The following is a 15112-nucleotide window of genomic DNA, read 5'->3' on the forward strand; positions in this document are numbered from 1 at the left end:
GTATGTACTAGTTGTGAAGACAATGCGAGTGCAGTTGGCTTTTGTGTCGAGTGTGGAGAATGGCTATGTAAGACATGCATTGAAGCACATCAAAGAGTAAAATTCACTAAGGATCACTTGATCAGGAAGAAAGAAGATGTCTCAGGTAAGAGAGAAGCAGTTTTAATGATTACTATTCATCTCTCTCTTTTGCCCCTGTAGCATTTGTACTTAACTTTACAAGCTTTTGATACCATTATCGGTAAGAATTTATGAAGTCAGACAAAAATGGTGTTTAGTTTTAAAATATATGTTTTATTTTACTGCAGAGTCTGTTGGAGCATCTGGTCAGCGCCCTGTTTTCTGCCCTGTTCACAAACAAGAACAGTTGAAACTTTTCTGTGAAACGTGTGATAGACTGACATGTAGAGACTGTCAGCTATTGGAACACAAAGAACATAGGTACAGAAGTCATTATTGCTTATCAAGAAATATTATTAAAAGTTCTTATAGAATTATTTTTCCTAAAACAGATATTTTTTGTGTGTTTTATGTCTTAGAGCAAGATACATTTTTTGGTAAAATATTTAATGGTTTCTATATTCATATCTAATTGTCTTATGGATATTTATTGAAAATGTATTAATTAGTACGTGGATTTGGGTTGCAATAGTAAGAGTTATATTATTTCTTCATATACAATCCCTCTGGTTCAAACTCACTTTTTTTTTTCAAGTGTTCTGTGGTATTTATCACAGGGTTATGGGCTTTGGCCTGTCATGTTAAAAGGTAGTATTTTCATGTGTATGACTGATAGCCATTTTAGCATCAAAGCATGTAAATATACTGATTTCATGTCAGATTTAGTTTGTAGAAAAACTGGGGATTTATAAACATCCAAGTAGCATAGTTACTAATTCATTAAAATATAGCTTTGTATTTCAACCCTTTTACCCTCAATGCAATAATGTTCACTTATCACCAGCCTGTCACATCAGAACTGTTCTGGAAACTACTGAAATTTCTAGTTAGTTGTTAAGTTCAATTAACCACACTTTAATGTTTAACTCTAGGATGTTTTAGAGCTTTTAATTTGTTAGAGCCATTGGAATTTTTAAAGTTCTCTTAAAGAGAGGATACATGAATCCTATTCGCTATTGCATCCATAGTTTGTGCTGGGCACTTTTCTGAATGCCACATGTTTAATTCATACCAACCGCCCATGAAATGTTGGTACTGACATCTCAGCTATTTCAAAGTGAGCAAGTCTACTCACAGAAAGCTTTAATAATGTATACAGCGTGTCCCTGTAAGTGGTAGAGCTAAGACTTGAACATAGTCAGTTGGAGTCCAGATCTGTTTTAGCTCATTTGCTCACTTTCTCCCATGTGATATTCAGAATATAGAATACAGTGTGTGGAATCTTTCAAACTTGATCTCATACAGGTAATGCTCTGTGTCCTTTTTCAAGACACCTTTCACTGTTCTACAGCCCATTTGGGTAGAAATGCTACTTTAAACTTTCATATCCTTTGTTACAAAGTGTTTCATCTTACCTACAAATTAGCTATTGTTTTATTGGAGGTGACTAATTTTGTAGATGCCTTCACTTTGGGTCCAGATCTAATCCTTGTTTTGTAATAAATCTAAGTAAGACATTAAATTACTTTCTCATAGCTGCTGTCAGGTTTTTGAGCTTTTAGACTTCTTTTGACTTTTTAAATTGATGGTGTAAAGCAAAAATAATAGGAACACAGCATTCTTTTTCCTGTGAAAGAATAGCTTCATCGACACCTCAAAGTTTCACGGTAATTCATCCTTCCTTTTCCGTCACCACTTTCCTTTACCATTATATCGAAGTCCCAGTTGCCTCTTGAATGTTCCTGCCTTTTCTTTAGTTCTTTCACACTTTGGATTTCCTGGGTGAACTGTGACAGAGCCAATGGCATTGGGCTTGAAGCCTTGGCTCCTGTCGCAGCTCGTTCACAGCCAGCGTCCTTGCTTTGAGTTTTCCCGTCAGATTCGCTCTGTCTGTACTGCTGCCAGTACCATTTGGCTGACATGTGCCTCACCTACCCCAGCCACTTTAAAAACACCCTTCCGTGTACCTCACAGAGCCTAAAGTGTTCAGGATACAGCACTTATCAATGGCACCCCACTCCAGTACTCTTGCTTGGAAAATCCCATGGACGGAGGAGCCTGGTGAGCTGCAGTCCATGGGGTCGCTAAGAGTCGGATACGACTGAGCGACTTCACTTTCACTTTTCACTTTCATGCATTGGAGAAGGAAATGGCAACCCACTCCAGTGTTCTTGCCTGGAGAATCCCAGGGATGGGGGAGCCTGGTGGGCTGCCGTCTATGGGGTCGCACAGAGTCGGACATGACTGAAGTGACTTAGCAGCAGCGAGTCTTACCAGACTGTTTCCTTATCATCTGTACACAGTTCAGAAACAGTCCTCAAGACCACCTCTTTTGTCATACCAACTTCAGGGTTCAGTAAAAACGCATACACAGGGGATAACAGCATGCAGGCCAGCTCATTGATATGATTCATTATTACATTCTTCAGTTAAAGTGGTACCCTTCTAAACAGATTGCTTTCTGTACACTTTGGAACCACCATCCATAAACCACACAGCTCTTTGTTAGCTAATAGCTGTTTTTAGAGTACCACCTATGTGATCATAGCATTCAGCAGTTCCTTTGGTAGTTCCAAAGTCATGTTTAGAGGGAAAGAGAGTATAGTGACTCAGACAATAATCTGCCTAAAATGCAGGAGACCTTGGTTCGATCCCTGGGTCAGGAAGCTCCCCTGGAGAAAGAAATGGCAATCCGCTCCAGTATTATTGCCTGGAGAATCCCCTGGACAGAGGAGCCTGGCAGGCTACAGTTCCATGGGGTATCAAAAGAGTCGAACACAACTGAGTGACTTAACACTTTCACTTTCACCTGCTCATAAATATGATAGAATATTTCTTTGCATCCTCTTGGTTGCATGTTCCTGCACAAACCATCTCTGTTTTTGTGGAACACTTCTGGACTCTGCCTTCCTTATTCGTTTTCTCCTGTCACTCAAGACATAAGGGGTATTTCAGGTTTCATGGTTATGTTATGCCCTTCAGTCACAGTGTCAACCTCAGTGCCCAGTGGCAAACTAGTTATTTTCTCTTAAATAGCATGTGTTTTACCATGGCATCCAGAAATTTTCTGGTCCAAAATCCTGGATCTCTGCTGAGTGGTACTCAGAGGTTTTTGCCGTGTGTTTCGATCTTCGTATGTGTTGCTAACACTTCCCAAATCACGTCTAGTTGTGGATCACAGGGTCCGTAAGCATCAAGAGAAAGACTGCTTTTTGCTGTTCACACATAGTTCAGGCCCTCATTCAAATATAATTTTCTTTTGGGTGGTTGTATTGGTAAAATTCCCAGATGTGGAGTATATATTCTTTAAAATTCAAATATACCAACCAAATATTGGCGCTACTTGTTTAGTTCTAGGAATGTAGGTGGCAGAAGCTATTTATTTTTTTTTTTTTGCCTGTGGAATGATAAAGGTGGCTCCTACCTAGCTTATCCCTAAGAATAAACATAAATTAGGGTCTTTCCACATGAAAAACTGCATTTGGCTTTTCTTCAGAGTTAGAGGGAAAATTTTTTTTGCGTGTTCAGTCCCTGAATGCCACTTATTATTAAGTCTGCTGTGTATATTTTTTCTGCTGTTCAAACCATATCAAGGACTGCTGATGCTGTGGTGGCATTATTGAGTTCAAGCTTTAAATAGTCTACTGTTAACTGGATGAACCATTTATTTTTTCACAGGGTGCACATGGTTATTGTACAAAGAATTCATTGGTACAAATGAGAGCATAGCAGCTTCTCATTTGTCATTAAAGTCATAAATTCTTTTTATCCATTAGGTATCCTCTACTGTCACAAGTCGACAACTTCTGTGGACTTGGACAGTTTTAATTGTTCCCATTTAGCATGTCTAATCAAGACTTGCCTTAAGGTGAAAATGTATGTCTTGTGTTTTACTATATTAGACAGTATCAGTAATACCCATTCTACTAATCATATAAAGGAGAGATAAAACTATTTCACATAGTTTGTTCATATCAGTATGTTCCAGCTTTCACACAGACTTTCACTTTAATGCTGTCAACCATCCCTCTCTTTCCAGTCTAACCTTAACATCCATTATGACTTCAGCAGGTTTTAGAATCATAGCACATTAGGCTCCTATGTCAGGGAGTCCCAGAAATGTCTTTTATCCAACGCCAGGCTATTTTACCCACACAAATGCATATTACCTTGTGTTTTCCAGCTGGACTTTGAGCCAGAAGACCCTGGCCTCTCCTTCAGTTCTCAATTTGATTAGTCCATGGAATAGTTGCTCCAGGGAGTACAAGGTCAGGTTCTCATTGTCATCTTTTCCAGCTTTTAACATTTCTTCCTCCAGCTTTTAACATTTCTTCATCCTAGGGTGAATATAACAGAGTTGTTTAATGCCTTTTAACATTGAGGACCAGCAGTAGCTCCCATTGGTCCTCCCAACCCCCTAGAGTGCTGCATTTAAGTCCTTTGTTTCAACCCCGTCATTGTTTGCTTTATTCATATCTTCCCCCCTCCCCATTTTTAAACAGCCATCTAAAATTTTTCATCCTTTTGGGATAAATCCCTTGACTCTCTTGTTTGTCTTTTCCTGTGTTCTTGTGAATCACCCGTTTTCTCAGCATCTGTAAGGCCCATAAAGCTGAGACAATAAATCTGATAAGGCATCTCAGATTATTGCTAGGTTTTGCAGCAGAAAAATTACATGGGGGTACCCATGTATAAGGGTCCCCCTCAACTGTATTATTTACCTTGACTTTAGTAAGAGGCATACTCAGTAGACGAATATCCTGATCTTCATAATGCTAATCTCACATGGCTTGAATAAGAGGCATGTCAATCAGTTCTGAGAAGTTCTAGTTGGCATTTATAGGAGAAGGACAATGACCTGTCTGAGGGTAAAAATACTTGACAGTCCACTAAGCTAGCTGTCCCCTCGGGAATGACCTGCTGTGTAATAGAGATTTTGGATAACCATCTGTGGTGGTTCAGCAATGAGTGGTGGGTCCCACATCAGCTCAGACATTGCTCTTCTATTCTGCAGCATTCAAAATCAACAATACTGCCTCTAAGTGTTGTCACTCTCACAGTATTTTCATAAAGGTATTTTCAGGAAGCATACAATGTCTACCCACAAAATGAAATAATTCCTTAGCATTTTACACTCTGATTTCATTAGTTTCTTGATTTTGTCTTTCCTCAACCTGGACTACATTGTTATTGGAAGTCGTAGAGGTGCTGCCTGTTTTCCCAGTGTAATTTTTCCATTTGGAATGGCCCTTAGGCTAGTGGCTGTAGCTCAGCCTGGCTGCAATCTAAGCTTTGCCCAGTGAGTGTCAGGATCTGTCCCAACACACTCTTCATTTTAGCTAGTACAGATGACAATATCCAAGGAATTGTTTAATTACCTTATTTCTTACTAGTTTGCATTTCCTTGTTTATCCAGTGAGTTAGCTCCTAGGGAGTTGGATCTAGTTTCTAAGTTCTGTTGGTAACTTTTACCTCTGATAACCACAGCTGCAGTTACATACTATCATTGAGTAGATAGTCATCCAAGAATCAAAGGTTCATAACCCTTGTCATCTTTTCCTCCTTCTTCCCTACCACAAGTTTCAGTGAGTCAGTGTCATTCTAGTGAATCCCACTTTTGATGTTAACTATGAAGTTAGATGACAATTCACAGATCCTCTCTTACTTCTGATACCAACTGTAGAATTTGGGGTGATCCCCCCAAACCATTTACAGTTCTAAATAAAATTTATCTTATTCATTCTCACTCTGGCACCAGTTCCAAGTTCAGAATTTCCCAAGACTACCCTCAGATTTAATAATTTGTTACAACTCACTGAAAGCTATATATTTACAGCTAACATTTATTACAGTGAAAGGATATAGATTAAAATCATCCAAGGAAAAGGCATGGGGCAGAGTCTAGGAGAGTTCTAAATGTAGGATTTCCATTGTCTTTTCTCAGTGAAATTCTTAATGTAATTAACTCCTAGCAATGATGTGTGACAGCATGAAGGGAATATTGCCAACCAAAGAGGCTTGCATGAGTCTTGGCGTCCAGGATTTTTATTGGAATTCTGTCATGTAGATACAGATGGAGTTTACTGTCCATGTAATTGACCTGTCTCCAGCCCTTCCTGGGGTTGAGCTGAAGACCCTACAATAAATCATATCATTAGCATGTGGCCTTAAGGCCCCAAATTGAAACAAAAGTACTTTTGTCAGGCAGTACATTTCAAGGGCTTAGAGATGCCCTTCCAGCTGCTGAGGGCAAAGGCCAGACCTCTCTTTGGGCAAAGTTAAATTCTTAGAATCTGTTATCTCCTATTTATACTCTTAATGGTTTGCTTTTCTTAACGTACAGAACACTGTCAGTAGAACTATTTCTTTTATTGATGTTTCTTTTTATTTCTTTAAATTATGAAAGTATATGATAACACATTTGCAAAAGACTTGGAAAATACAGAACAAAGTTACATGTGAAAGTGAAAGTGAAGTTGCTCAGTCGTGTCTGACTCTTTGCGGCCCTATGGACTGTAGCCTACTAGTCTCTACCATCCATGGGATTTTTCCAGGCAGGAATACTGGAGTGGGTTGCCATTTCCTCCTCCAGGGGATCTTCCTGACCCAGGGATCGACCTTGGGTCTCCCGCATTGCAGGCAGACTCTTTACCATCTGAGCCACAAGGGAAAAACTGTATGTAAAAAGTTACATATAGTTCCACTATATATAATTATTTTTTCAGGTAGATAAATTAAGATTTTTAGTTGGAGTTTTAATATCAAACTCTCAAAAATTAGAATGAATAGACAGAAAAGTAGAAGGGTGTAGTAGACCTGAAAAGCACCATGAACCAATTCAACATAATTAAAATTTATACAGTTTTCACACAACAGCAGGATACAAATTCTATTCAAGTTCCCATAGACTGTAAACCAGAAGACACTGAAACATATCTAGGGATGTAAAGCATGGTGCAGAAATTCCATGGTCTAAAGGTATTGAAATCATACAGAGTCTGTTTCAAGAACTATTTCTTAAAGCCAGTTCACTTTGGTATCTTGCCTTTTTTAACACTTTCATTCCAACTTATCTACTCCGTTTCCATGTCTGGACTTAAGGCCTTTAGGGCTAGTTCAAGGGGCTCAGTTTCTCAGATGCTTATTAATCAAATTGGGTTTCCCATCTCTTCTTGATTCACTGATGTAATTGTGATGGTACATATTTTCTTAGAAAATCCCACCATCTAGTAGAGATTTAAAAATGTATTTCCTTAGAAATAGACAATAAAAGATTTTATTAGCATAGCCATAGATTTGAGTCATTGGTCATTTTAGCAATCTAATTTTTTAAATAATTTATTATATTTTAAAAGAAATACTCTAATTCTTACAGTTCTCTTTTGTTTTTGTTCTTTACTAAGCTTGAGTCGGACATGACTGAAGTGACTTAGCATGATGAATCTTGATTTTATAAGAAAGATGTGAATTTTTTCTTGATCAAACTTTAGCCTCATTCCAAGAATCATGACTGACTTACATATGTACTCAGTCACGTCCAATTGTTTCTGGCCTTATGGACTGTAGCCTGCAAGGCTCCTCTGTCCCTGGAATTCTCCAAGCAAGAACACTGGTGTGGGTTGCCATTTTCTCCTCCAGGGAATCTTCCTGACTCAGGGATTGAACCCGTGTCACTTACATCTCCTGCATTGACAGGCAGATTCTTTACCACACTGACTTACATATTCTATATTTATATTTTTTAGTCCCCTCTTACCCGCCCATTCTTTTAAAGGTGACTGCTACATAGTATAGTGATACAGATGGTGAACTCTGGTATGTATGTGCACGAGTGTGAATCTTTCACATGGAGAAAATTTAGTAGTACCACCCTAAAGTGGGTGTGAGGTTTGAATTGAGAATTGTACCCATGAAGTGCTTAACACAGTAAGGGCTCAGTAGCAGTCTGACCATTGTTATATTTTGTTTTTGGTCATGCTGCCAGGCTTTTTGGAGTTCCCTAACCAGAGGTTGAACCTGGGCCCTCGGCAGTGAAAGCACAGAGTTCTAACCACCAGACCAGCATGGAATTCCTTATTTTTTCTAAAAGCACTTTCTTGAGATTTTTGGTTTTCTTAACAGTCTCATTGTTTCAAAAAAGGAAAGCATCTATAGAATTTTTTTAAATTATTGTTTATATTTATTTGTTTTTGACTGTGCTGGGTTTTTGTTGCTGCAGTGGCTTTTCTCTAGTTGTGGCAAATGGGGACTACTCTGTAGGTACAGGGCACGGGTTTCTCATTGTGTTGGCTTCTCGTTTCAGAGTAAGATGCAAAGGTGTCAGTAGTTGTGATTCCCAGACAGCACAGGCTCAATAGTTGTGGCTCATGGGCTTAGTTGTTCTGTGGCATGTAGGATCTTCCTGGATCAGGGATCAAACCCATGTCTCCTGCATTGGCAGGTGGATTTTTTTTTTTTTAATCACTGAGCCACAAGGGAAACCCTGCATCTATAGAATTTTATGAAATTTTTTTTATTTCAAAGTACTGCATAGTTTCTAGCTAAACCGTGGGGTTATTTCTCCTCTCTCTAGTAATTCTGTTCACAGTATACGAGTATGAAAAATGTCTAGGGCTTCCCTGGCGGTTCACTGTTTAAGAATTCACCTTGCAATGCAGGAAACACTGGTTTGATCCCTGATGTGGGAAGATTCCACATGCCGGAGCAACTGGGCCCATGTGCCATAAATACTGAGCCAATGCACTCTACATCCTGTGGTCTGCAACAAGAGAAGCCTGAGCACTGCAACCAGAGAAAACCCAAGTGCAGCAACAAAAATCCTGCACAGCTAAAAGTTTAAAACAAGAAAAAAAGATTCTAATTCATTAAAAAAAAGTATAGACTTATATGAAAGACAAGAATGAAATAAGAGACACCATTGAACATTTCAGTTAATTTTTCAAAACAAGGGAAATGGATTGAATATTTTTGGATCTGATAATTGACCTAGTAGAGTTGAGTGAAATACAACCCAGGATCATGCAAATAAGGTATAAAGGAAGCCGCTTGATTTATTTCCCAGAAGTCTATGGTGGCTCAGAATCTGGAGGTGATAGGCATCACAAAAGTTAGGCTTATTCTCTGGATAAGTAAAATCAGAGGCTCTGGACTTGGGGATGATAGGTGTAGATGGAGGGTCTGGATGAGGTACTTGGCTATAATTGAGGAAATTAAAGTGTAAATCTGCATACTAAACTATGGGATGTTCACGTACCCAACTTGATTCCAGATTGCCAGTAGTGAACTTTTACATTTCACTATTCTTCACTATGCTTCCCAGGTGGCTCAGTGGTAAAGAATTTGCGTGCAAAGCAGGAGACACGGGTTCGATCCCTGGGATGGGAAAATTCCCTGGAGAAAGAAATGGCAATCCACTCCAGTATTCTTGCCTGGGAAATCGCATGGACAGAGGAGCCTGACAGGCTGCAGTCCATGGGATCACAAAAGAGTCAGATGCAACTTAGCAACTGAGCAATGACATGACAATAGACTAAGAAACTGAACATGGAACAGCGATGGGTTCAAAATTGGGAAAGGAGTACAGCAAGGCTATACGTTGTTACCTTGCTTATTTAACTTACATGCAGAGTTCATCATTTCAAATGCTGGACTGTATCACAAGCTGAAATCAAGTTTGATGGGAGAAATATCAACAATCTCAGATATGCAGGTGATACCACTCTAATGGCAGAAAGTGAAGAGGAACTATTGAGCCTCTTGATGAGGGTGAAAGAGGAGAGTGAAAAAGCTGGCTTAAACCTCAACATTCAAAAAAAACTAAGATCATAGCATCCAGTCCCATTCGGATCAGATCAGATCAGATTAGTCACTCAGTCGTGTCCGACTCTTTGCGACCCCACGAATCGCAGCATGCCAGGACTCCCTGCCCATCACCAACTCCCAGAGTTCACTCAGACTCACGTCCATCGAGTCAGTGATGCCATCCAGCCATCTCATCCTCTGTCGTCCCCTTCTCCTCCTGCCCCCAATCCCTCCCAGCATCAGAGTCTTTTCCAGTGAGTCAACCCTTCGCATGAGGTGGCCAAAGTACTGGAGTTTCAGCTTTAGCATCATTCCTTCCAAAGAAATCCCAGGGCTGATCTCCTTCAGAATGGACTGGTTGGATCTCCTTGCAGTCCAAGGGACTCTCAAGACTCTTCTCCAACACCACAGTTCAAAAGCATCAATTCTTCGGCGCTCAGCCTTCTTCACAGTCTAACTCTCACATCCATACGTGACCACAGGAAAAACCATAGCCTTGACTAGACGAACCTTTTTTGGCAAAGTAATGTCTCTGCTTTTGAATATGCTATCTAGGTTGGTCATAACTTTCCTTCCAAGGAGTAAGCGTCTTTTAATTTCATGGCTGCAGTCACCATCTGCAGTGATTTTGGAGCCCAGAAAAATAAAGTCTGACACTGTTTCCACTGTTTCCCCATCTATTTCCCATGAAGTGATGGGACCAGATGCCATGATCTTCGTTTTCTGAATGTTGAGCTTTAAGCCAACTTTTTCACTCTCCTCTTTCACTTTCATCAAGAGGCTTTTGAGTTCCTCTTCACTTTCTGCCATAAGTGTGGTGTCATCTGCATATCTGAGGTTATTGATATTTCTCCCGGCAATCTTGATTCCAGCTTGTGTTTCTTCCAGTCCAGCGTTTCTCATGATGTACTCTGCATATAAGTTAAATAAACAGCGTGACAATATACAGCCTTGATGTACTCCTTTTCCTATTTGGAACCAGTTTGTTGTTCCCTGTCCAGTTCTAACTGTTGCTTCCTGACCTGCATACAAATTTCTCAAGAGGCAGATCAGACAGTCTGGTATTCCCATCTCTTTCAGAATTTTCCACAGTTTATTGTGATCCACACAGTCAAAGGCTTTGGCATAGTCAATAAAGCAGAAATGGATGTTTTTCTGGAACTCTCTTGCTTTTTCCATGATCCTGCGGATCCCATTACTTCCTGGCAAATAGAAGGGGAAAAAGTGAAGCAGTGACAGATTTTATTTTCTTGGGCTCCAAAATCACTGTGGACGGTGACTCCAGCCATGAAATTCAAAGACACTTGCCCCTTGGAAGAAAAGCGGTGACAAACCTAGACAGCGTATTTAAAAGCAGAGATGTCTTTGCTGACAAAGGTCCATCTAGTCAAAGCTTTGGTTTTTCCAGTAGTCATGTATGGATGTGAGAGTTGGACCATAAGGAAGGCTGAGTGCTGAAGAATTAATGCTTTTAAACTGTGGTGCTGGAGAAGACTCTTGAGAGTCCTTGGACTACAAGGAGATCAAACCAGTCGATACTAAATGAATTCAACAATGAATATTCACTGGAAGGACTGTTGCTGAAGCTCCAATTCTTTGACTACCTGTTGCAAAGAGCTGACTCATTGGAAAAGACCCCAATGGTGGGAAAGATTGAAGGCAAAAGGAGAAGAGGGTGACAGAGGACAAGATAGTTAAATAGCATCATCAACTCAGTGACGTGAATTTGAGCAAACTCCAAGAGATAGTGGAGGACAGAGGAGCCTGATGTACTATATATAGTTTGTGGGGTGGCAAAGAGTAGGACTGGATTCAGCTCAGCGACTGAACAACAATAAAAGCAACAAAAAACTTCACTCTGCTTGCTGTAATTAGAGGTTTTTTCACTCTCTGGAGAAAGTAGATATTTAGAAAAGGCCTTCTAATGTTGCTATTTGGTGTTCATTTCTTATTAAAAAGATTGCCTTACAGTGAAGCCCATCAGTTCATAGATTCTACTGTCTCTCACAGATGATTATAAACATTTTTATTTTTATTTATTTTTTATATTGTTCTTTCAACTTTATTGTAGGTTTAAAAACTTCAAAACAAAAAAGAAAAACTTCAAAAAAGAATCTTTCAAAACTTCAAAAAACTTCCCTGGCAGTCCAGTGGTTAAAATTCCCTGCTCCCAATGAAGGGCGCACAGCTTTGATCCCTGGTCAGTGAACTAGGATCCTGCATGCCATGCTGCTGCTGCTAAGTCACTTTAGTCGTATCCTACTCTGTGCAACCCCATAGATGGTAGCCCACTAGGCTCCCCTGTCCATGGGATTTTCCAGGCAAGAGTACTGGAGTGGGGTGCCATTGCCTTCTCCATTATAAGCAGTTTTAAAGTATATTTAAATATAAATGGGTCATCTGACTTCTGATGAGAGCCAGTGTCATATGCCATGCATTTTGACATAGTTAAGAATTCTCAACTTGTATCTCTCGTCTGGCTTCAAATATAGGGACTAGAAAAGCTAAGTATTCCCTTTCTCAACATTTCTGGCATTAAGGTAGTTCTCATTTACAGTTTATGCCCCTAAAATACAAGCAGAAATCTGTTTAGAGCATGATTTTCAGAAAGTATTTACCTTCTTGATAAAAGGGACAGAAGTTGCTGGTGTCACCCATCTTCCTCCTTTTTCCTTCCTTAAATTTGGATGATTCTTAGAACTCTGACATCATTATATGTTCATGAGGGTAAAGGCAAGAGCATCTCAGAGGTTCTATCTTTGATGTTGTTAAACTAACACCGTCAGCTGCCCGAGTTTGTTCTTGTTTTATGACCCACTGTTAGTCACCACAGCTGTACATGTCTCTGATTGATACAGGTATCCACATGAAAGAGCATGAAAGGACATAACATAGGAACAAAAGGAAATGTAAAATAAAACTTATGACGTTCTGAATTAATGACAAGCTATTGGTTACAAATTAATGACAGAGTCTCTACAAAAGAAGCAGTTTAAAGGCAGTCTGGCAGTTAAGACTCCGCACTTTGATTTCTACTGCTTTGTACTGTAGGGGGTGCAAGTTCCTCCATCCCTGGTAGAGGAAATAAGATCTTAGCACATGCTAGTGACACAGGCCCCACCCCACCCCCCACCCCCCAAGTGATTAAAATAGAAAAGAACTCTTGGAAGTATGATAGGTAAAAAAACTCAATTGGTCTTTTCTTTTTTAAAAATCATATATTTATTTATGGCTGCACTGAGTCTTCACTGCTGCATCCGGGCTTTCTCTAGTTGTGGTGAGCAGAGGGTGCTTTGCTTGTGGTGCACAAACTTCTTGTTGCCATGGCTTGTCTTGTGGAGCTTGGGCTGTAGGCATGCTCCCTTCAGTAGTTGTGGCAGGTGGGCTCAGTAGTTGTGACCTACTGGCTTAGTTGCTCCATGGCATGTGGGATCTTCCCACACGGGATCTAACCTGGGTCTCCTGCAATGGCAGATGGATTCTTAACCACTGGATCACCAGGGAAATCCTATCGATAGGTTCGATAAATTCTATTTAGCCTCCTAGAAAACAAAACAAAAAGATTTTTAAAAAGATTTAAAAGGTATAAGAGGTCCTTTGCTTACCAGTATGAATTATAGAAAAATAAATGAAATTATCAAGTAATATAAGAAATTCTTCTATAAACCCAGAATTGCCAATCTGAAATGACCCATTTAATGCCCATTACACTAACAGTAAAGGATTCCTATCAGAGTTGTATATCATCATAAAGGGATGATACTTGATGGGTTAGAGTGGAGATAAGCAGAGTTGCCAAAGAATCGAGTAGGTAACCTACAGAGAAATGGGAATCTAAATATGATCTTTAAAAGTAGCAGTACTAGGAGGTAGAAGACACTGAAACTAACTGCAACAGTTGGGAGATTGACAGGGAAAGATTTTCAACCTAGAAGTCTATATCCAAACTGTTAATCGATGTGAGAGTAAGATGTAGACATTTTGCAGCATGCAAGGATTCAGAAACTGCCTCCCATACACCACTTTCTGGAGAGCTGTTAAAGAATGTGACCCATAGAAATGTTAGTAAACCAAGAAAGTGAATGGGAATGCCTAGAATGACAGGTGTATCCTAGCTAGTTTAGACTGAAACATCAGGACTGAGGACCACATGAAGGATGCCTCAAGAAAAAAAATTGAACTACTTCTACTGAATTTGTTATCTTAGGTCTTTTCAGTTCAGTTCAGTTCAGTTCAGTCGCTGAGTCGTGTCCGACTCTTTGCGACCCCATGAATTGCAGCATGCCAGGCCTCCCTGTCCATCGCCAACTCCCAGAGTTCACCCAAAGTCATGTCCATCGAGTCGGTGATGCCATCCAGCCGTCTCATCCTCTGTCATCCCCTTCTCCTCCTGCCCCCAATCCCTCCCAGCATCAGAGTCTTTTCTAATGAGTCAGCTCTTCACATGAGGTGGCCAAAGTGTTGGAGTTTCAGCCTCAGGATCAGTCCTTCCAATGAACACCCAGGATTGATCTCCTTCAGAATGGACTGGTTGGATCTCCTTGCAGTCCAAGGGACTCTCAAGAGTCTTCTCCAACACCACAGTTCAAAAGCATCAATTCTTCGGCGCTCAGCTTTCTTCACAGTCCAACTCTCACATCCATACATGACCACTAGAAAAACCATAGCCTTGACTAGATGGACCTTTGTTGTCAAAGTAATGTCTCTGCTTTTGAATATGCTATCTAGGTTGGTCATAACTTTCCTTCCAAGGAGTAAGCGTCTTTTAATTTCATGGCTGCATTCACCATCTGCAGTGATTTTGGAGCCCCCCAAAATAAAGTCTGACACTGTTTCCCCATCTGTTTCCCATGAAGTGATGGGACCAGATGCCATGATCTTAAAAAATATTATTAACAAGTGTTTGACATATCTGATGGAACATTAGAAATGTTTGGGATCAGTACATTGATAGTTAAGCAAATGAGAACAAAGGATATTTATCAATTCCAAAAGAAAAAATGTTCAAGAAAGTATTACACTCCTTGGCTCAATATTGGACAGTGTTTACAATCACTTAGTAATTCAACAAGCAGTTGTATGCTTATTGAGTGCTTGGTATGGTTTATTTCTGTGAACAAAGTAAAGTCACTGTCCCCATGACTTAATTTTTCATGGTAGAGTAAAACAAATAGTAAATAAATCGTATGGT

The 15112-nt window shown here is 39.9% G+C and overlaps 1 protein-coding gene across 2 annotated transcripts in view; it reads left to right on the plus strand.

Annotated features, from left to right (window-relative positions):
* Nucleotides 1-15112, plus strand: part of TRIM33 (tripartite motif containing 33) — a 144503-nt gene that overhangs the window by 62891 nt on the left and 66500 nt on the right. For both annotated transcript variants that reach the window (XM_027536004.1, XM_027536005.1), the window contains exons 3-4: nt 1-145; nt 309-441. In XM_027536004.1, coding sequence (XP_027391805.1) covers nt 1-145; nt 309-441 — 278 coding nt within the window. The remainder of the gene's footprint in view (nt 146-308; nt 442-15112) is intronic.

Source organism: Bos indicus x Bos taurus, chromosome 3 (genome assembly GCF_003369695.1).
Source record: "Bos indicus x Bos taurus breed Angus x Brahman F1 hybrid chromosome 3, Bos_hybrid_MaternalHap_v2.0, whole genome shotgun sequence".
In the NCBI taxonomy this organism is placed as follows: Eukaryota; Metazoa; Chordata; class Mammalia; order Artiodactyla; family Bovidae; genus Bos; species Bos indicus x Bos taurus.